Below are 19930 nucleotides of genomic sequence, written 5' to 3'. Positions count from 1 at the left end.
CCGCCATTGCGCACCCAAGGGCCCCCCCCCGGCCCTGCGCTGCTGCCCCCCCCAGCCCCGCAGCCCCCCGCCATCATGCTCGCTCCCCACCCCGTTTCCTTCCTCCTCCTTCCCCTCGTCCCATTGGGGATGTTTTGCTGCAGCCCCAGTGCCACCGGTGCCGGCCTGGCTTGGGGCCACCATGGTGGGGTCACGGGGCCCCCCCCACCCTGCCGTGGGCCCAGACCCTGCAAATCAGCAAAATTCCCTGGTTTTGGCAGGCCTGGGCTGCCCTTCCCGTGTCCCACCCTCCAGCAAAGCAGATGGGGTGAAGCAGACACCCTGGATCTCAGACCGCTGACCTGCTAACACGGGGTCCCCAATTAACCCAAGCTGGTGCGGGACACAAGCAGGACTCAGGGGGATATAGGGGATTTGTGGGGTTTTGCCCTCTGAGGCTTGCAGAAGGGACAGGGGATGGAGCCACCAGGTGCGCTGGCTGCTGGCACCCGTCGGGCGGCTCCGGTGCAGGCAGAGGAGCCACATGCCTCTCAAATTGCTCACGCTGCCATGTAGGTCACCCGGCTGGTAATGACAGGGTGGCAGCGCTGGCACCCACAGCCCTAGCAGGGCCACCCGCGGGTGCCTGGTGCGGTGAGGACACCTGGGGACACCCAGGAGCTTGCCCAGCCCATGGGAACCCATTGTCATGGGGGGCTGGAGCAGTGTGTGTGGGATGCGTGTGCTGCGTGTGCACGGCATGTATGCTGTGCCCTGTGTGCGCACTGCGTGCTGCATGTGCACTGTGTGTACTTGCTGCGTGTTCACTGCATGCTCTTTGCATGCTCACTGCATGCTCTGTGCATGTTTTGGTGCATGCTCTGTGTGCTTGTCACGTGGCCGTTGTGTGACCTCTGCTTGCTGCATGCTTGGTGCACACTGTGCTTATCACACACTCACTGCGCGCTCACTGCACGCACCCTCCATGCTTGCCACACGCACTGCATGCTCATGGTTCACTCCCTGCATGTTCCTGGGCTCACTGCACAGTCACTGCATGCCTGCTGCATGCTTGCTGCACGCTCTCTGTGTGCTGTCTCCCAGATTCTACCTGACCCAACAAAGGCCCCAACTTACTACCCCCTCTGAGGCCTAGAGCGATTTGGGGCTTTGGCTTGGGGGCATCCCTGCACCCCTGCTCCCATGGCTGCAGTGCTCACGGGGGTCCAGCAGGAGTGGTGGGGGCAACGCCAGTGCCCTTTCAAACTGGAGCTGGGGTGGAAAGAAGCAGCAGAGTGCAAGGGGCTGCTTCCTCCAGCTGTGGGAGAGATTTGCAGCCAGGCATGACGAGAGCATTGGGGCTGGGCTGCAGGGGCAGGGAGCAAGCAGCACCCATGGGCACGGGGGGCCAGAGGGGAGCGAGCAGGACCAGGGGTGCTGCTGTGTGCCCGTGCTTCCTGTGCTCCCTGCTGCAGCTTTGGTGCTGTCACCCAAGGGAGATGCATGTGTGCTGCAGGCTGGCGTGTGCAAAAGCACAGGCATGTGTGTGCAAGGGCAATGCAGGAGGTGGGCAGAGCATCGCCCTGCCTGGGTGCTTGCACACATACACACACGTGTGCAGCTGGCACATATGTGCACACACACAGGTGTGGTCTCTCCAGGTGCATCCCTGTGAGCTGCATGGCCACCCAAGGGCTCACATGCACACCAACACACGTACATGCACACTCACACACGTGTAAATGCTGCAGTGGAGAAAACCCAAATTTTGATGCATTGGAGGCCTCGGACAGGGCTTGGTGCTGCTGGGGACTGGGTGCACGCAGGCAGCAGAGCCGTGTTCTGCAATCGGCCAAGGGAAAACAGGAAAGTGAGCGGGGCCGTGCCGGAAACCGGCTATTGTTGGGAGCGAGGAGCGAAGGGAGCGTGAGTCACGGGGGAGGGATGCCGCGGCCACCCCAGCCCACTGGGCCCCATCGGCTCCACTGGGGCTGCACCTGGTCCCAGCGTGGGCAGAAGCACCAGGAACCCTGCTCCTTGTGGGGCTTCCTCCTCCCCGCGTCCCATTGCTCCGTGTTGGAAGACAAATCCATTTTCCCTGCGTTCTTTCCCTGGCGCAAGGAGGTTAGTCCAGATTTCCTCCCCTGAAAGCAGGAGGATTTTGAGCCTTGGCTGCGTTTCAAAATGAAAAATCTTGTAAAAAAAAAAAAAAAAAAAAAAAAAAAGGAATTTCCTGCCGGGCAGAAATCTGGAGGTTTGACTCTGCCGTTGCTGGTTCTGCTGTGGGGCAGGCAGGGAGGGGATGGGGACACACGCATGTATCCAGCACACACGCACAGGTACAGCCACAGCCAAGACATTTCCTGGCTGCTTCAGCTACCTGGGGACAAACCCCGCATTGGGCTTCCCGACTCCTGCTTTGCACCCTCGTTTTGGGGCTGCCTCCCATGCAGGGACCCCACAGCCAGGGGCTCCCCAGCTATGGCAGAGGTTCTCCTTCCTGAAGACCCCTCACAGGCCTGGCTCCAGGCTGGCACTTGGACTTGGGGAGGGGGATGAGGAATGGAGGCCATGCCTCAGTTTTTCCAGCTGGAAGAGGTGCCACGGGGTTGAGGAGAAGCCGTAACCCACAGCCAGGCAGCACCACAGAATCACAGAATCACAGAATTTCTAGGTTGGAAGAGACCCCGAGGGAAGGCACAAATACCCACCAGAGGGGTTTCACCCCAAAAAGGTCTTCGAGCAGGGATGCCAGCCTGTAGGGAGCGTTCCCATCTGGCAGCGTCCCCAGCTCCATCACATTGAACTGGTCAAAACTCATGGGACACAGAGGTGCTGACTGCTGGGCTGGGTCTGGCACAAGCATCCTGTGGAAGATGGACGATCCCAGCTGGGCTGTGGTCGATCCCCAACCCCTGCGGGGACTGAAGAGGCTGGGCGCAGGTGAGGCGGTGCAGTGCAGGAGGCACCGGAGGGAACGATGCTAGGGGGGCAGGGGCATTGCGCCTTGCAGGGCTCAGGGCAGCCTTGGGGTTTTCTTACCTCTCAAAATCTTCTAAAGTCACTGGGAAAGGGAGAAACCTGCAGGAGCAGCTCTGCATGAGCCCTTGGCCCAGGAGCCTGTCACCCCTCCAGGGAGACCCAGAACTCAAAACCACAAGTGGAGGCGGGGGGGAGGGGACAACACCGTGCCTCAGCTTCCCCAACCCCGAAGGTGCAAAGGGGGATAAGCAGCGGGCAGAGGCAGCAGCTCTGGGGATGGGAAAGGAGTCCCTTGGCTCCTCTGCAGGGGTGCCCCCCAGCACCATCCTTGGTATGCAGCAACCTCTGTGATCTGCTTGGGGTGGGGGTCAGCAACGTGCTTGCCTTGCAGCTCTGCCCTGGCAATGCTCCCAGTGCAGCTAAAGCACCATGGAGCAGCAGCAAATATCCCGCATTTCAGCCAGGGCCTGGCCGGTGCCGTGCCTCCCCCTGGGCTTCACTGCGTCACCAGCAGCTGCTCCCAGAGAGGGGCCGAAGCGTTTCGGAGCCTGGCAGAACACTCTGCAGCACCTTCCCTTTGTGGAGCTGCTGCTTGGGGAGGCAGCGGTGGCCAGGAATGTTTCCCTGTCCTCATCCAGTGGGGACATGGCCTCCAGCACCCACCTGGGGTTTGTCTGGACCCCATGGGTGTCCCCTGAGCACGGGTTCAGATGCATTTGAGAGAACCCCAGACCCTGCTCCCCAGGAGCTGGTTTCTGAGGGCTTGTGCAATCCCTGTCTCTTATCACCAGCTTTGGAAACCAGGGGCCAATTTGGTTAAAACTGGAGAGGAGCTAGAAAGGAGGCCCTATTGCACTCCTAAGCTGCTGTGGGGACTGGAGGAGCTCTGGCTCAGGAAGGAGAGGGCGCAGCAGGGGCGCAGGGCAGCAGCCTTGTCCTGCAGCTCCCAGGACATGCCATGATCGTTTCTTCCAGACCAGTAGGTGATCCCATGCCGAGCCAGAGTTGTGAACAATTTCCCTTCGAACACACGGCTACTGCAGACCCCTCCGCACTGTGGCCGGGCTGTGCTTGGCAAAGCAGCCCAGGGCCAGGCAGCCGTGCCTGCTGCAGCTCAGGGGCTGCTGCTGTCCGTGTTTATGGGAAGGGTCAGCCCCACTCAACCCACAAAGCCCATCCCTGCCACAGGGGAGAGCTGCAAATCTGCTCTTCTCTGGGCCCTCAAAGCATTCCCAACTCCTCTGCCTGCACCTCACCAGCACCAGGGAGACAAGTGATAAAATTACTGAGCCACCAAGGTCAAATTACTGAGCTCAGCCCTGGGCACACGCAGCCCCCATGCCTGCAGGCTCAACCCGTTTGCACTGGGGCAGCTCCTGCGCACGAAGGGGTAAACATGAGGCCCCCGCAAGGCGAGATGAAAGCAGGGGAAAAGGCGGAGGCAGCAGCTGAGAAAGGGCTGTGCAGGCTGCGGCAACTCTGCTGACTTGTCTGGGCAACATCCTGCGCCGCTGCACGCCGACGAGGACGGGCACGGCTGCAGTGGCATCGATGGCCCCAGCCACCAGCGCTGGGGGCTCCCAGTGGGTTTGTGCCACTTGGCTGCGGGACGAGGCCTCACTTGGGTGCAGGCACTGGGGGGCTCAGTCCCACGCTGGGTCTGGCCATGGCCCCGCTGCCCCCTCTAGTGGCACCCAGCCTGGAGGGGACGAGCACAGCACCCACACTGCTGGAAGCGAGAGCCCCCAGCCTGAACACAGAGCCCTGAGGTACGGTGACACTGCACAGACACAGCAGGACCCCGCAGCCTCCTGGGGTAGCTGTGGCACCCACACACTTGGCCCCACAAATGAGCAGGGCTCAGAGCAGCTGAGATGCAACAGGAGGAATCAAACCTTGCAGCAGAACCAGGAACTGGCACCTGGCATCTTTTAGTAGCTCTGCACTGAACTTCCCATGGAGTCCCAACACCCCGTGTTTGTTTTGCTGATAGAAAGCCTCTGACGAACATGCAATCATGAGACATTTAGCAATCAGAGCGTGCTATGTAAATACAGCATAATTTATTGGTTTCATGTCAGAGAACTATAGTGGTATTTGTACGCGTGTCCTAACGATAGCACAAGAAACAAGAGTCATGTATATACAGAGATTCCAGGACACAAAAAAAAATTTCTAATGAAGAAGTGGTTAGTGGTAGTTTGGTCACTGTTCACAGAAACCTTTTCTCTCCCTGTAAACCCTGCTCCCCGCTCTCCCCTTGATCCTAGGTAGCCCAATCTACCTACCTCGGGGGACTGCCAGGCTCTGGCCAGGCAGCAGAGCTCTTGTGCAAGCAGGAGGCAAAGCCCCTGGCTCTGGCTGCCCATCAGACACTTTGGTTAAGAGAAGACATGTGGCAGAGCAAGGAAGCGCTGCTGAGGAAGAGAGAAGGTTTAGTACCCTAACGGAAAGCAGAAAATGGTCCACATAGAGCCTGTAAGCAAGGCTGGAGAGCAAGCAGCCTGGTTCCTCAGTAGGGTCTGTGTACCGCGAGGAGAAAGGGAAGTGCAGGTGTTTGAGAAGCCAACTTCCCCATGCTGGTCCCAGCGCCTTCCCTCTGCTCATTCCCACCAGGCACGGGTCCACTTGTCCCAGTGCTGCCAGTGCCGATCCTGTCCCCACGGGGCGGTGCAGCAGGAGCAGCTCAGCTCAGAGCTAGTGCAAGAGGCAAGAGCAGATTCACAACAGGAGCGCTCCAGCACAGCACAGCTGCAGGATAGATCAGCAGCAGCAGCTCTGGTCTGGCCACGAAAGAAACCCAAGTCTGACTTCTTTCACAGAGAAAGAAAGGCAGGGCAGGCCTTGGGGACAGGATGCCAAGTGCAGGGTGAGCACAAAAGCAGCTCTGTCCAAAAACTGACCGCACAGCCAACGGAAGAAGTGCTGGAACCAGACAGCTCCTTGTGGTGCCCCAGTGAATCTGTGTGCACCAGCACTTCTTCCCCAATGCCCACATGTAACCTCCCTTCACATTTAGGAGGTGGAGGTCCAGAGGAACGTACCGCTTCCATCCCAGCGCCAGCTCCACAGCATGGCTCTACCTGGCGCACCTGGCTCGGCTCCTGGTGCCACTGCAGTGAGGGGGCAGAGGAGAGGCAGCACAGGCTGGCTTCTCCCTCCTCAGAGGACGAACATTCCCACCAAGTGGCCAAAAATACTTTTTTTTTTTTTTTATAGAAATAACTATAAAAAAAACTAGTTTATCTAGAGCATCTTTAAAAAAATATTCCTGCAATATCACAGTTTTACATTGAAACTCATTAAAAATATATAGATTTCTTTAAGAAAACGTCTCTGTTCTCCCCTTGAATCATGTCTCCAATGCAGGAGTGGGACTCTGCGTCCTCAGAAGAGATGCCGAGGTGAGAGCAGGATGGTCTGATCTCAGTGGCACATCCGGGAGGTCATTTCCTTCTGTCAAAGGGACATGACAAGGAACCGTGAACTAAGATCCAAACTGCCAGGTGAAGGTGTGGATGAAAAAATCTCACCTTTGTTCAGCTGAAGTACCCTTCTCAGGCACGCGGTGACACTGTCACTGAGCGCTCCAGGAGGGGCAGGGCTGTGCTCCCCCACCACTCCCAATCCCGGGGCAGGAGGGACACCTTCCACTGCCCCACAGCTCTTCAAATTCTACAGCCATAAGCAGCTGAGCCAAATGTCACAGCTACCTCTTAGGTTTACCATGTCACACCCTCCATCCTGTAGGCTCCTTGTGGTGGTGGTGCCCTTGTTCTTCAGGGTGGGCAGTAAGCACAGAGAGGGGACTTCTGCTCTTCCCTCCCCATCCTGGATGGTGAATGGGGCTGAGCTCAAACACCACGTGCAGACAAGGCAAACTGGCTGCCCAAAACACAAGGAGGTTGCTGGAGAACAAGTCATCTTCCCCCAGCTGATGCCCAAACAACCCTGCTTAGCTGGACATCCCAGCTCCCATCTTCCTGACTGCCAAACTGCGAGGCCAACCCTGCTTAGCTGCACATCCCAGCTCCCATCTTCCTGACTGCCAAACTGAGAGGCCAACCCACGACCTCGATTCCAGCAGTGGGATTTGAGAGGGCAACCGTGACACCTCCACCCCCAGCCCACTCCTTCTGCACTCACTCCGAGACTCACCAGTGGTTCCAGCTCCTTGGTGTCTATTAGGTTGAACTCTTTCACAAAGTAGTAAAAGTGCTTGTAGCAGGTGTTCACGTGGGCTTCCGACCCCATCTGGGTGATCCTGTCAAAGTGGTGGATGTAGACATGGACAAAGACTCGGAAGAGCCTGGAGAGAATCTTCTTCACCACCGGGAGGAAGTTCTTGGGGAAGGGAGTACCTGGGAGGGGAGACAAAGCCATGAGAAGCTTCACAGAAGTAGGAATGGGTTCCTCAGGAATAAAATAAGTTCTTCTTGATAGAACAGGTACATTTTGAGACAAAAGGGAGAGAGTTCTGTCCAAAGTAATTTCCAGTTCCCCTCTCCTTTTTCCTTTCCATTTTGGGTCAGATTTTTCAAAGCATCAATTTGTGACAGTCCTGCACACCATCAATTGCTGTGAGCAGCTGAGAGCTAAAAGCAGGGGATCACCATCACATTCCCACCACCTGCTTCAGTCCAAGAGTTTTCTTCTACTCCTACTTGGCATGTTTACATAAACAGTGCAAAATATTACTAACTACTGAGCTCTTCTCCAGAAGCAATTTCCCCAAAGAAAGCGTCAGAGATATCCCCCTGCAGTTATCTCACAGTTTGATAGGTCTTTAGCTCTTCGGTTAAAAATTAAAGACATTTGGGTCCCCTGTAAAGGCACCAGTGGATAAGCCTGGTCTGAGTTCACTGGGATTTGTTTAGCCAGGGCCTGCAGCAAAGCAGCCTCGCCAAGTGGCCAACTCACAGTATTAAAGTTCACACAGGTCCTTTCTGGAGGAACAAGGATTAGTGAAACCCTTTCAACACCCTGCAGGAACTGGTATCAGGTAAAAGCAAAGCTGAGGACAACAACTCCACAACCCTCCTGCTGCCGGAAACTTGTCTTGCCTCCCTGAACAAAAACACCCTATTTATAGTCCCCAGAGTTTTACAAAAACAGTCCTAAATAAAGGCAACGCACCCTCCTGGGTGCCAGGAGGAACGGATGGGGAGGATTTCAGTGCTTCGGCTGCCTGAAGGACCAGCTCTTCACAGCCCTGCTTACACACGGTTTAAGCAGTGCTTTGGCAGGGGTAGAAGAGCCCCATGGATGCAGATGCATCCCAAACAGAGGCCAATCGCATCCTGCCAGAGTCCCGATGGCATAAATGTGGTGGCAGGAAGGAGGGAGCTGAGAAACACCTCCTCCAGCCCTGCCTCTGCAGATGCTCCGCCTGCCCCACGGGGGGAACAAGGCTGCGCTGTGACAGGGGCCGCATGCAGGGGCAGGAAGGCAGCCCCTGGAACCCCGCTTGCATCGGGGCTCCAGCATCACCCCAGGTCCCCGAGGGCCATGCGGAGGAGCCCGGCAATTGCCCAGGGCTGCTCTGGGAAGGCAAGGAGCTGACCCTGCCGTGAAACACCCCAGGGCTAGCACTGGAGCAGCGACGTCCTCCCTGCCACCGTACACGTCGCTGCTGCATCTGGTCTTCGGCCTTCCAGAAAGCGGGAGCTCTCAATGTCATCAATCATATTTACCTAATGCTTTGGATACTGAACTCACCACAAAAACAAACAAACAAACAGCTTTTTTGTCCCAAAGTGAGTACATGAAACTGTATTTGGGATTGCAGATTTAGTTGTCTTTGGTCAAATTCTCCTTTCCATCACCCTGGCAATAGATAAAAACAATGCCCCTCCCTCCATGCACGTGTCAGCATCCCACCCAGCTGCAACAAACAACTGACTGCATGCCAGTAAGCACCGAGCTAGAAAGGGCAGAGTCAGCTAATGCCAGCCTGCAACAACAAAGAGGCTAATTAGGGAAACATGGCCACCATCACCAGGCCAACGCAGAGCACGTGCACTGAACCCACAGCAATCAGCTCAAAAAGAGCTGTCCTTCAGGAGACCACGTCCAGCAGGAACTGCTGACGGTCATGCCAGAGACTGGCTTTTTAAGAGCAGCCTCTTATTTTTGTTCCCTTCGTTTGGCTTGGCTTTGCTTTCCTCGAGGTATCCACGACTTCAAATGAGATCTCTACAGCTCTGGGTATTTTAGCACTCAAGAAGAGGCCTGAAGTTTCTCAGGTGCTTGGAAGAGCTTATACACTGCTGGCCTCCAAGCAGCCCAAAAAGCAATAGCTGTACCACAATGGTGACCTGGGCAGCAGTGACCACAAACAGCATCTCCTGGACCAGGACCTGAGGGCTCAAAGGAGAAGGCTCTGCACTGGCCTCCCTCCCCACAGCTGCAAACAGAACCCAACTCACCAACATTAGTGGGAAAGATGTCCTCGTTGTTGATCTGTACCTCAATCCAGTCCATCAGGAGGTTCATGTACTGGGGAGCAGACAGGGCCGTGGGCTTGCGGTACTTGTGCTCGTCCTGCCATCTGTACTCGTACTTGGGCCCCCCAGACATGACAGGGCAGGACTGCTCTGTGCAATAGTCACTGATGGTGCCGTAGATCAGGTTGATGCGGTTGAAGAAGTCCACCACGTGCACGGCCACCCAGTCGTTCTGCTCCTCTCCTGGCGGCAGCTGGACGGCCACCTTCAAGTCCAGGCCAGCATTGAGCGAGGCTTGGGCTTTCTTGTGCAGCTCGAACCGCTGAGTCCCCGGCTCAAACTTGCGCTTGGGCCGGAAGGTTTTGTCTTTATTGAACACTTGCTTTAAAGCATGGGACATCTTTCTTCTCTTCTATTTTTTTCCAGGCCTGTAGCGATGACAGCTGCAGACACAGAGCTGCTGGGCCACTTCCTGGGGCAGGGCAGCAAGGACTCTGATCTTCACAGAAACCTCCTTCTGCTCATCTGGTCCTGATCTGCAATGCAGCACAGAAGGGCAGCGATTAGGAGCAGCTCTCTCAACAGGAAACCTGGTCTAAATCCCATAGGAAGAGATCTGGGATACCATATGGGCCCTCGCCCCCGATCTGAGCAGAGCAGGGGCAGCCAGCGCCAGCTTTTCTTTTCTTTTCTCTCCTCCCCTCCCAGGAGAGTCCGGAGCAGAGGAACAGTCCGGCCATTGGGGGCGAGCTGGGCTGGGTCAGGAGCCCCCATGAGCCCCTCTGTGTGCTCAGCATGGGGATAGGGAAGCCAGGAAGGTCCCCAGGAAAAGGGTGAGATGAGAACAAGACAGCAGAGAGGGACAGGGCCAGCGCAGGAGATCACATCAGCACAGCAAGACCCAAATCCCACCAAAAGGAGAAGAAACTCCAGTGCCAGCTATTCAGGTGGAAAGTAGCAAAGGTTTAAGAAGGTTTAACGTTGAGTTAGGCATCACTTGAATCAGATCCTTCACCTATGCTTTTCTCCCCCCTCTGCACGCAAACCTACTCCAAAGGTAACTTTATGACATCCTACAACAGAGCCCAGCTCTGCTGCCAGACGTATTCTAACAAAATACCAGTCTGACCAGGAGCTGCGTGCGCTGTCGTAGCACTAAGGACAAGATGAAAACAGGCTGAGAGAAATGAGAAGTTGATGCAACTCAGTATCCTGAAATAGCACCAGCTTCAAAAACAGCCACAGCCTCTTCTGCAGGTGCAGAGAGCACAACTGTGCTCCTCCTTTCAGCTGAGCTCACTCCATGTTGAAGCCTGGTTGAAAGCTCCAGGACTGGGAAAGCTTGTCTTCCTCTTCCAGTCTATGAAAACGAATCGGCTCTGAGAGGCTGAGACACAAGTTAAGATCTTGAAAGGATGCTGACAAGAAACACAGCTCTGTTTATCTGTAGCTAATTATACCTCCTTTGTTCCCACATCCATTCCTTCACATAATTTGTGTCAAGCGGCTCTTTGATGGAAACTCAAGGCAGAAAATTGTACCAAAAATATTGTTTTGCATGTGTTGGACAGAGAAATAAATAAAGCAACAGAAACTCAAGCTGATGGACTATAGAATGCGGCAAATAACAGTTTCCATAATTTTCTAAGAAAACAAGCAAACAAGTCCCTTCCACCAAGCAGAAAATCGCCTTAGCTGTAGCGTTGTTTGAATAGGTAAATAACGCCCCCAAACTCTGGCAAGAAAAAATTCAAATTCGAGTCAAGACTACTTTTCTGCAATCCAGCCCACCTTTAACAGACGCTGCATCATGCTTATCAGCATTTCTTCTCTGGAGAGAGATTAAAGGACTTCAACCAAAGCCTCTTGTTCTCTTAGTTAATGACAGTAAGGAAAAAAACCCAAACCACCCCAGCTTGCCCCGTAGGAACACGCTTGCCTTTCCCTAGCCCTTCTTCTCCTGCAGGAAGGGGCTGAGCCAACTTTTCTGTACAGAGACCAAGCTCTGGCTGTGACACAGGCCGTGACCACAGCCACAACACGCACTGAGACAAACGGAAAATATTTTCCTGTGGTTCAGCAAGATTCACCCTGCGTCGAGTGAGCGTGACGGCGCCCACGCTGACGCCACAGGCTCCTTGCAAGAAGTGCTGCCGGAATGGCTGCTGCTGTGACCCTACCCAGCTACCACACCAGAGTCAAAAAAAACAAAAAAGAAGAAGAAAACCTCCAGAAAATGCGACCTCGAGAAGCCTCTGATTGCACCGCAGACTCAGTGAGAGGAAGTAGCAAAGGGGATGAAGAGAGATGTCTGAGCAAGGAGCTCTGGTTACCCAGAGCTGTGTCACAGCCTGGCCACATCCTGCAGCTCGGTGCGGAAGCGCCGGGGCTGCACCCACCCCACCATGCCCCAAAGGCGCCGATCAGCCTGCACCAGCAATGTGGACAGCAGGTGCTGAGTTTGCAGCTACTTCCAGCAGGAAATCGGTTCCAGAGAAGCACTTGCACGCGATGATATCCTTACACTGGAGGTGGAGAAAGAAATATCCTTTAAACAAGCAGGCAGTAAAGATGGAGGAGCACTGCCTTTCATGCAGCTCTCTGGAGGACTGGCACCATCCTCAGTGTGGTACTACAACTCTGTTCCTACTTGTTTAGGAACTGTCTTAAGAATTCCAGTGGTTCCCCTGGCATCCGTGCTGGGCCCTGCAGCCACAGCCTGACCCGGGCTTGGAAAACCCATCCCTGTCTGGTGAAAGGGAGGGTGGGTTAAAACTGAATAGCAAAGCTGCAGAGTTAAAACAGCAACAACAACAAAAAACCCTGCACATGTCATGAAGCAAACATAGACCATTTTAGACCATTTTCCAGAAGAAATGATCATTTGCACAGGGTGAAGAGAATTTTAATATGGCTTATTTGGTATCAAGGCAGCGTCTGCCCTACAAATACATGTAACTTCCTCTTCCTAAGAGACATCATTCTTGAGAGCTGTGGAGCTCAACACAGCAGCAATCATCTTGCAGACGATTCAGCATCTGTCTGAAGGCATTAGCAAAACTAGTAGCTAAGACTTCAAGCAGATTCAGCATATTTAATTATGGTTTTTGAGTGCAAATGAACTAAACGAAGCATTTGGCACTAGAAAAAAAGGAAGAAAAGACAGACCAAAAGCATCACTGACATTGCTTGAAGATGATATCACATGTACAACACCTTCTTCCACAGGCAGGAGTCATTGCTCTGGCAGCATTAGAACACTGTCTTTATGAAGAGGAGAAAGGAAACAGTACAAACAATTAGCACATGGGACATGCAAAGCACCTGAGTGGGATTTGCAAGCTTCAAAGACGAGGAAAAAAATCCCAACACACAAACAAGCCTGCAGTACATTTTGTTTCCTCCTCTCTTCCAGCCAGCCAAGATTACGGCGGACGTCACCGGTGCAAGCGGACCTTGGCCATCCCTCCCACGAGATCAGAGCTGCTGCAAAGCCCTGTGCCGTGGCAGACTGGCGGAAGCAAAACCACCCCAGCTTCCCCGGAGGAGCGGCACTGCCGCTGCTTGCAGGGACGGGGCTGGGCTCCCCTGGCTGCTGCAGCCGCACAGCGTGGGGTCGGAGGCCTGGCCCTCTCCTCCCTTCCCAACCCTTACCCTGCTCCTACAGCTCCAGCCCTAACGCCCATTTCTGCCGATGGTGACCCGGGGCAGCGCCCTTCGTTCCCTCTGCCATCCCTCCTCCCTGCCGCTAGCAGCGGATCACGCAGTGCTACCTCACTGTAAAGGCTCGGGGCAGAGGGAGCCCAGGCGTCACTTACCCGGCTCTCCTCGCTTTCACACACAGCTCAGAGCAGGCACAAAAAAAGGAAAAGAGAAGCCTGCACCGCAGCCCCTGGAGGCGGCCTCCCTCTCACGCTGGCCTCCCAGCCGTGGTGCTGCCCCCGCTGTGGCCCCGCGGGACGCTCCGCACGCGGCCCCCCACCCACAAGCAGGGTCCCACGGCGGCTCCATCGCCTCCGAGCGCGCCTCGTGCTCCCCTCCACCACTAACAGCCTGCAGAGGCGCGTCGGGAAGCTCCTACCTTCGTTTTTACCCTCCTGAAATCGCTCTGCTCGTCTCTGCGACTCCTGTGAGCGCTTGCAGGCTCCGAGGCAGAGCTTCCTCCTTTTTGAAAGAGAGAAAAGTTTTGTTTCACGCTGCTGGCGGGGAGGGGCGAGGCTCGTGGCCACTTCCCTCCCAGTGACCCCAGCTCCAGGCAGCTCACATCTTGCTGCTGAGCCCTCAAGTAAATCCCAGTGAGCAACATATTTCTCAAAATAATTAATTCCTCTAATTTCCTTTTACAGAAGCCATGCTGCTGTACCGCAAGATGACACCAAGCAGTATCGATGCTAAACACTTACACAAAATCCTGCCAAAAGTCCCTTCGGGGGCAGCTTATGTAACTGCAGCCCTTCAGTGGCGACCCTGTGCCCATTGCACCCCTCTCTGCAGCCCCCCAGAAGCATGAGGTAAGCAGGGAGCAGGGGCCCCCCACCCTCGCAGCTCACGCAGAGCTTCCAATGCAGGACACCAACTCCCGTGCCAGTTTGACAAAACAGCCACGGCACATCAGACACGTCGAACACTTCCAGGCAAGACTGAAGTTACGGGGCGTGCCAGAGCAGTGAAGCTAGCAAGGTGGCCTCAGGGACCTTAAACAAAAAAGTAAAGACGCACATGCACATGGTTTTCATAACTTCCCCCCCACGCTTTCACAAATACCTTCCCACAGCCATTCTGCTCAGTTTCTCAGTAAAAGATGATCCTGGGTTTCTATGATCAAAGGAGAGGTTTTCATACAGAGAGCAAGGATCGGACCAATTATGGCCAGCAGGGCTGGACGGGCACTAATGATGGCAAGTTTCTGTGCCTCTAAAGCAAGTCTGGCAACAAGCAAGACAGCTTACCTTCACCGGATGAGGCTTTCAGCTGCTCTTTCGAACAGTTTTACAACACACGGACCAAAAGGTATGCCCCTGTGCTTACCTTGGTCACGGGTGGGAGGGCGAAGCACGCCGAGGACTATCTGGGGCAGAACACGAGGGTTTAGGCTCACGGCAGGCACGTCCGACCATTCATAACTCCTGCGAGACGGCGCATCCACGTAGGCCGGCTTCCTGTCTGGCACGGCAGCCTTGTGGCTGGCCGAGGCAGCTGCCAGTGTTTTTCCCAACGCTAATCACCCCCCTCCACACGCTCCGTAACACTGCCCCTGACGGCGCGGAGCTGCGTGCTCCCCAGCCGAGGAGACTCGTGCTGTTATTTGGAAAAGCCAAAATGGAAACCGTGCTCTGGAGAGCTGAGCAGAGCCAGGCCAGAGCAGCGCTTCTCCTCTGCGAGGAAACTAAAGGCTGCTGCATGAGGAGAGCCAAGAAGCTGCCCTGCATGTTTCCTTTTTCTTCCCATTTTTTCTCTGCTCGCTGCTGGCAACAGAGGCCAGGAGCTGCTTGGAAGGAGAGGGAGCACAGGGCAGAGCTGGCGCAGCCGCATCGATAACCCCAGCCTGGGTTGTGCACAAGCAACAAGTTCCCTCTGCTGCTCAGCAGGAAAATATCCAAATTTTCCTTCTGGAAACTGGTTTAATAGCGGCCTTTACAACACATGGGACAGGGCCACCTAGAAACGCACATTTCAGATGTTAGATTCCCAAGGCTTAGAGAAACAAAGAGCCCTCTATGCTTCACAACAAAGTCTGTTTTAAGAAAGTCCTGCTGGTCACCAGCCACCCCTATACCCTGCAGCTTAAAGCTGCTGCACAATTTGGGAACTCCGAGTAAAAATCATACAAACGCCATCTCCCAGGTACTTCCCGGAACCAGGCTTGCTCGGGGGCAGGACGGTCTCCTTGCACAACTTAAAGCCATGCAAACGTGGAGCCGAGCAGCATTTGCAAGTAGGTAAGAAAAGGAAACAGTATAAAAAGCACAAGAAATGTTATGGTGGCTTTCATTGGTATCTTCCTTTTCCCCTTAAAGGCTATGCATTCGGTCAATTTTAACCTCCGGTCAGTTGATAAATTAAAGGGGAAATCCCTGCTCAGCCCCACACGGGTTGGAAGACCCAAGCAAAGCAAGCACTTGTGGGGCCGAGCAGCCGGAGGCACGTACCTTCAGCCGCCACACGCAGGATGCAGGAGCAGGAGGCCAGCATCAGCTGCTCAGCTCGGTGTTTGGGATGCTCCAGCCCACAAAGACACAACAGTGACAACAGGAGGGACGGCGTGGGCTTTGTGTGATGGGCTCACATCACAGGGAAATGCTCACGGAAGGAGCAGGGCCTGGAGGATGGCTTCTGGCAGGGCAGAGGGAAGGCTGCATCGCCCCGAACTTTGCCTGGGAGACATCAGAGGCTCCAGCACCGCCTGTCCCCACCCGGCCAGCAGCCGCAGGTGGTTACAGAGCCACATGAGAAAGTCAGCTTCTAAGGTCACCCCTTCTACTTTCCCTTCCCCAATAGGGTCAGAGAGCAGATTCTGCAATTTAAAATCTTCACTTAAAAGCCTAGAAATGACCACAGCGCAACAGGAACGCCTCTTAGAGCCTGCATAATTACCGATTTGGGGCCGATTTTCCTGCCTCTTACGTGCCATCTGTATCTATTGCAATGTCAGAGGCATGGCTGTGTTGGAAGGCTTCCATGGATTGCACTTACACAGCTTCGGACAGATCACGGCTGCGTGTGGAGGCAGAGCTCATCTGCTGCTGGCTCCGCAGATGCTGCCTTGAGCCGACAAGCTGGGTCACGACTCCAGGAGACAGGTTAACTGCACAAATATTTCTAGGATAAACCATACTCCGTGGGTGGCTGACGGCACACTCAGAACAGCTTTTTTCAAGGTCTGCAGGGCTGTATTTTGAAGGTGGCTCGTTCAGGAACACCTTTTGCTGTCCTTCAGCCCAGTTCTGCCCCTCAGCAGGTGACTCATAAGGGGCAGTGTGGTATTTATTGAGTCCAAGCCATGAACTACACATTTCTTCCTGCTTTCACGGGTTCTACATGGTCATCCCCACTGAGCAGGGGCATTTTTGAACCAGCAGTGGTTTCCTCTAACTTTAGGATCTGCCCAAGCGGCAGGGGTGGCTGATGTGGAGCATGAATCTTGCCTTCGGGAGGTGTCACCCACGGAAGGGGCCGGGGCATGAGCTGGCCACACGGCCAGCCTTCCCCGCGGCCAGGCCAGTCCCACGGACGAGCGCCGCTTCTCCCCACGTTAGCATGATGCTTTTAAAAGAAAGCCGTATTGTTTCCTGCTGAAAGCGGGTGCCCACGAGGCCTGCTCCTCTCCTCCACGAGGAGATATGGCAGCGGCCCAGCACACTAACGTGTCTCCAGGCAGCAAAGGCAAGGAACGAGCCCACTGATGTGGAGTTAGAGATCACCTCAAGACAAACCACATCATAAGACCTCCTGCATACAGTGAGGAGGAAAAAAAAGAAAAAAAAAAAAGGCCCAGACAGCAACCCCAACGTAAGCCTGCAGTTAAGATCAAGAACAATTACAGTGGCTTTCAGCTTAGTAACGGGTCTTACTCAGCTTCTGCTACCAACTGGAGCACGTATTGAATGGCTCCAGCTCATTTTCTGTTCCCCAGAAGCCAGAGCAGAGGCACACAGCCAGAGCCATCATTCACCCAAATCCAGTCCCTACGTGGGCTGGGAGCTGGGAGTCTCCTGCAGACACTGCATGGGTGCTGGTGGCAGGGAGCAGAGGGCAGGCTCCTGACCAGCCTTACGCTGCCCTGCAAGGAGGTCTGCGCTGCCACGGGGTGGGAAGGCAGCCATGCAGTCCCCAAGAGGATGGGGGCAAACACCAAGCACAGTCACTGCAGGAGAGTTGAGCCCAGCAGCACTCAAACTCCAGCTGTGTGGGGCCAGCAGCACAAGGGGACACCCATCAGCATCACCATCTTCACCTCTTCTTGGAGAGACTAAGTAACGACAAAGCGTCTACTGACTCCATCTAGACTTCTACGAGAAGTCAAAGCCACCACAGCTGGATGGATGTGCAGACTTACAAAGGTTTTCTTATGGCCTTCATCATCCTCATTCCCCCCCAGGGGGGTTATTGGGCTCCCTCCCCTCTGCTCCCCGTGCACTTGGTGTTCTCAGAGCAGCAATTCACCCAGGAGCCCTCCATCATTTCATCACGAGCTGAGCAGCACTATCAGCACAGCATAGCTCCAGAGGGAGCAAGAAGCAGACCAAGAGTCACAGATAACGCTGCCTCCGAAGGGCATCTGGAGAATGGCAAACGAACGTGCAGCCTAAGGTGCATTCTTCATTGGAAGCATTAGCTGGATATTACGCATTTCTAAAGATAATCTCCTAAACCTCCAGCAAAGCTGGTTATGGATCCACTTAGAGCTGCATTTATGGCTCAAGTATCACAAAATACCTTCCTGCCTTACAAGAAATTAAAACTCAGAAGTTGAATCTTCTCCCAGATCTGAACTCTTGTGGCCAGGACGGGTTAGGTTTTGCAATCTCTTCTCTGACCCCACATGCTTTCACTGCTGACAAGGGAAACATTCTTCCTTTGTGTACTGCGGCCATAGAGATCTCTGGCCCACGTACAGAGAAGCATTAGTTACAAAACACCGTTACGTCAACCCCCAGTCCAACCTCCACAAACAGAGCTAATCGCGCCACTTTGGTCTGGGTGGCACTTCACATCTCATCAATGGAAGGGCCGTGTTACAGCCAAACGTGGCCACGAAAGCATCTGGCAAGCAGCTCCGTGACAGAGGACAGCTAAGCCACAAAGAAGGACTTTGCTCGAGATGATGAGCATGCTTCGAGCTCGCTGAGCCCCAGCTGAAGGGACAGGAGAGCTCATTGTCCTTTTTGCCTGTGCCACAGTCAACTGTGCAACCTCAACAGGTCCCAAGAGAACCCCAGATCCTAAAAGTGAGCCAGGCACAGGGAAACTGCTTCCTGCTCAGCATCTGGGCCCAGATCCCCTGTGCAAACCAGGAGCATTAGTTTCTGCTTCCCCATCACCAACCCAGCGTGAACTCCCAGCGCTCCTCTCCTCTCTTTCTGGGAATTTAAAGAGGTTCTGAGCCTGCTCGCCCTCCTGACCAAGTCAGCTTTGCAGGGACGCGACTAAGACAGAAACTGAATCTAAGACACGGAATACAGGATCTAAGAAATGACAAGAGATAAATGCAGAGGTGAACGTGAGGCCAAAGCTCTGTAAAAGAAGCAGAGTGCAAGGACAAAGCGCTGAGGACGGCGATAAACAGGTGGCTGGGGAAACCCTGCATCTCCCAGCAAAAAAAAAAACAAACAACTGCCCTGCAACTTAGCAGAGCAATTCCAGACTGGAAAGGGTTTTAAACAAAGGGATGGAAATGAAGGATGTGTGGCCGCTCTTCGGGTCAGAAGAGACCCGACAGGAGGTTTCCCAACCACCTGCGACAGGCACTGGACAACTTCACAGCCCCCCTGCCCCCAGGGCTTCCTGTCCTGCCCTTCTCATCCCTCCTGGCGCACACACCAGATTTCTTTTAAACTGTAGACGGGGGAGATTGCGGTCGGAAATTCGGAGGAAGTTTTTCCCTCAGAGGGCGGCACTGGAGCGGGATGCCCGGGGGGGTTGCGGCTGTCCCAGCCCTGGAGGCGGCTCCGGACGGCCCTGCCCAGAGCAGGGGGGTGGAACCGGCTGAGCCCCGAGCTCCTTTTCAGCCCAGGGCGCTCTAGGGATCCGTGACGGGATCCTGCGGTTCTCTGAGGGCAAGGGAGCCCAGGCGGGGCCCGGCTCCTGCGGCCCGCCCGCAGCATGGGTGGCGGGGCCGGAGGGGGGAGGGCCGGGGGCGGCGGGGCGGCCCCTCACCAGCAGCCCCCCGAGGCCCAGGGCCGGCCGGGAGGCCACGAGGCCGCCTTCCACGCGAGAAAACAAATAAAAGAAACTCGACCCAGCTCAGACCGCCAGCGGAGGCGAAGGCCCCCCCCTCGCTTTCCCCGTCCCCCCCCCGCACCTGTCCGGCCGCACTCAGCCCCCGTGGCCGCCGCTCCCCGCGCTCCTCCGCGCGCCTCGGCCCCGCTCCCGGCGGCTGCCGGGACTCCTCGCTCTTAAAGGGGCCGCCCCCCGGCGCGGCGGGGAGGGGCCGGCCAGGAGGCCGCGTCCGTTTCGTTTTCTTTCTTTTTCTTTTTTCTTTCTCTTTTCATCTCGTTTTATGGGACGGGAACCCTCAGGCCCCCAGAGGGAGAAGCAGGGGCAAACTACTGCTGCTGTTAATGATCCCTCCAGCTTTTATTATCCTTTTTTTTTTTTTTTTTACCCTTTTTATCCTATTACCTTTTTTTTTTTTTCTTTTTTTTCTTTTTTTTTTTTCTTTTTTAATCTACCTGTTCAAACCTGTGAGCAGAGCATCCGTTCCCTCTGTCACACCTGGAAGCTGGAAAGCGGCAGCAGCCCAGCTGCGGTTCCCAGAGGAAATTCCCAAACCCCCATCGCCCCCAAATCCCCACCCGGGCCCT

At 55.0% G+C, this 19930-nt stretch overlaps 1 protein-coding gene across 3 annotated transcripts; it reads right to left on the bottom strand.

Annotated features, from left to right (window-relative positions):
• Positions 1-5027: 5027 nt before the first annotated feature.
• On the bottom strand, positions 5028-19649 carry MOB3A (MOB kinase activator 3A). Of its 3 annotated transcripts, XM_084302568.1 has the most exons (5): positions 19429-19649; positions 13489-13571; positions 9390-9943; positions 7120-7322; positions 5028-6417 (listed from the first exon to the last, which is right to left on the bottom strand). In XM_084302568.1, the coding sequence occupies exons 3-5, from the start codon at positions 9805-9807 to the stop codon at positions 6388-6390; spliced, it is 651 nt and encodes a 216-aa protein (XP_084158694.1). In that variant the 5' UTR covers positions 9808-9943; positions 13489-13571; positions 19429-19649; the 3' UTR covers positions 5028-6387. The 3 variants fall into 3 exon arrangements, with proteins under 3 accessions (XP_084158694.1, XP_084158692.1, XP_084158693.1); XM_084302566.1 differs by lacking the exon at positions 5028-6417 and having other exon boundaries at positions 6462-7322; XM_084302567.1 differs by lacking the exons at positions 5028-6417; positions 13489-13571 and having other exon boundaries at positions 6462-7322.
• Between the last annotated feature and the right edge of the window lie 281 nt (positions 19650-19930).

This window comes from Netta rufina (genome assembly GCF_964035555.1).
Source record: "Netta rufina genome assembly, chromosome: 28".
NCBI classification, from domain to species: domain Eukaryota; kingdom Metazoa; phylum Chordata; class Aves; order Anseriformes; family Anatidae; genus Netta; species Netta rufina.
This window is presented reverse-complemented; position numbering and strand designations above follow the sequence as displayed.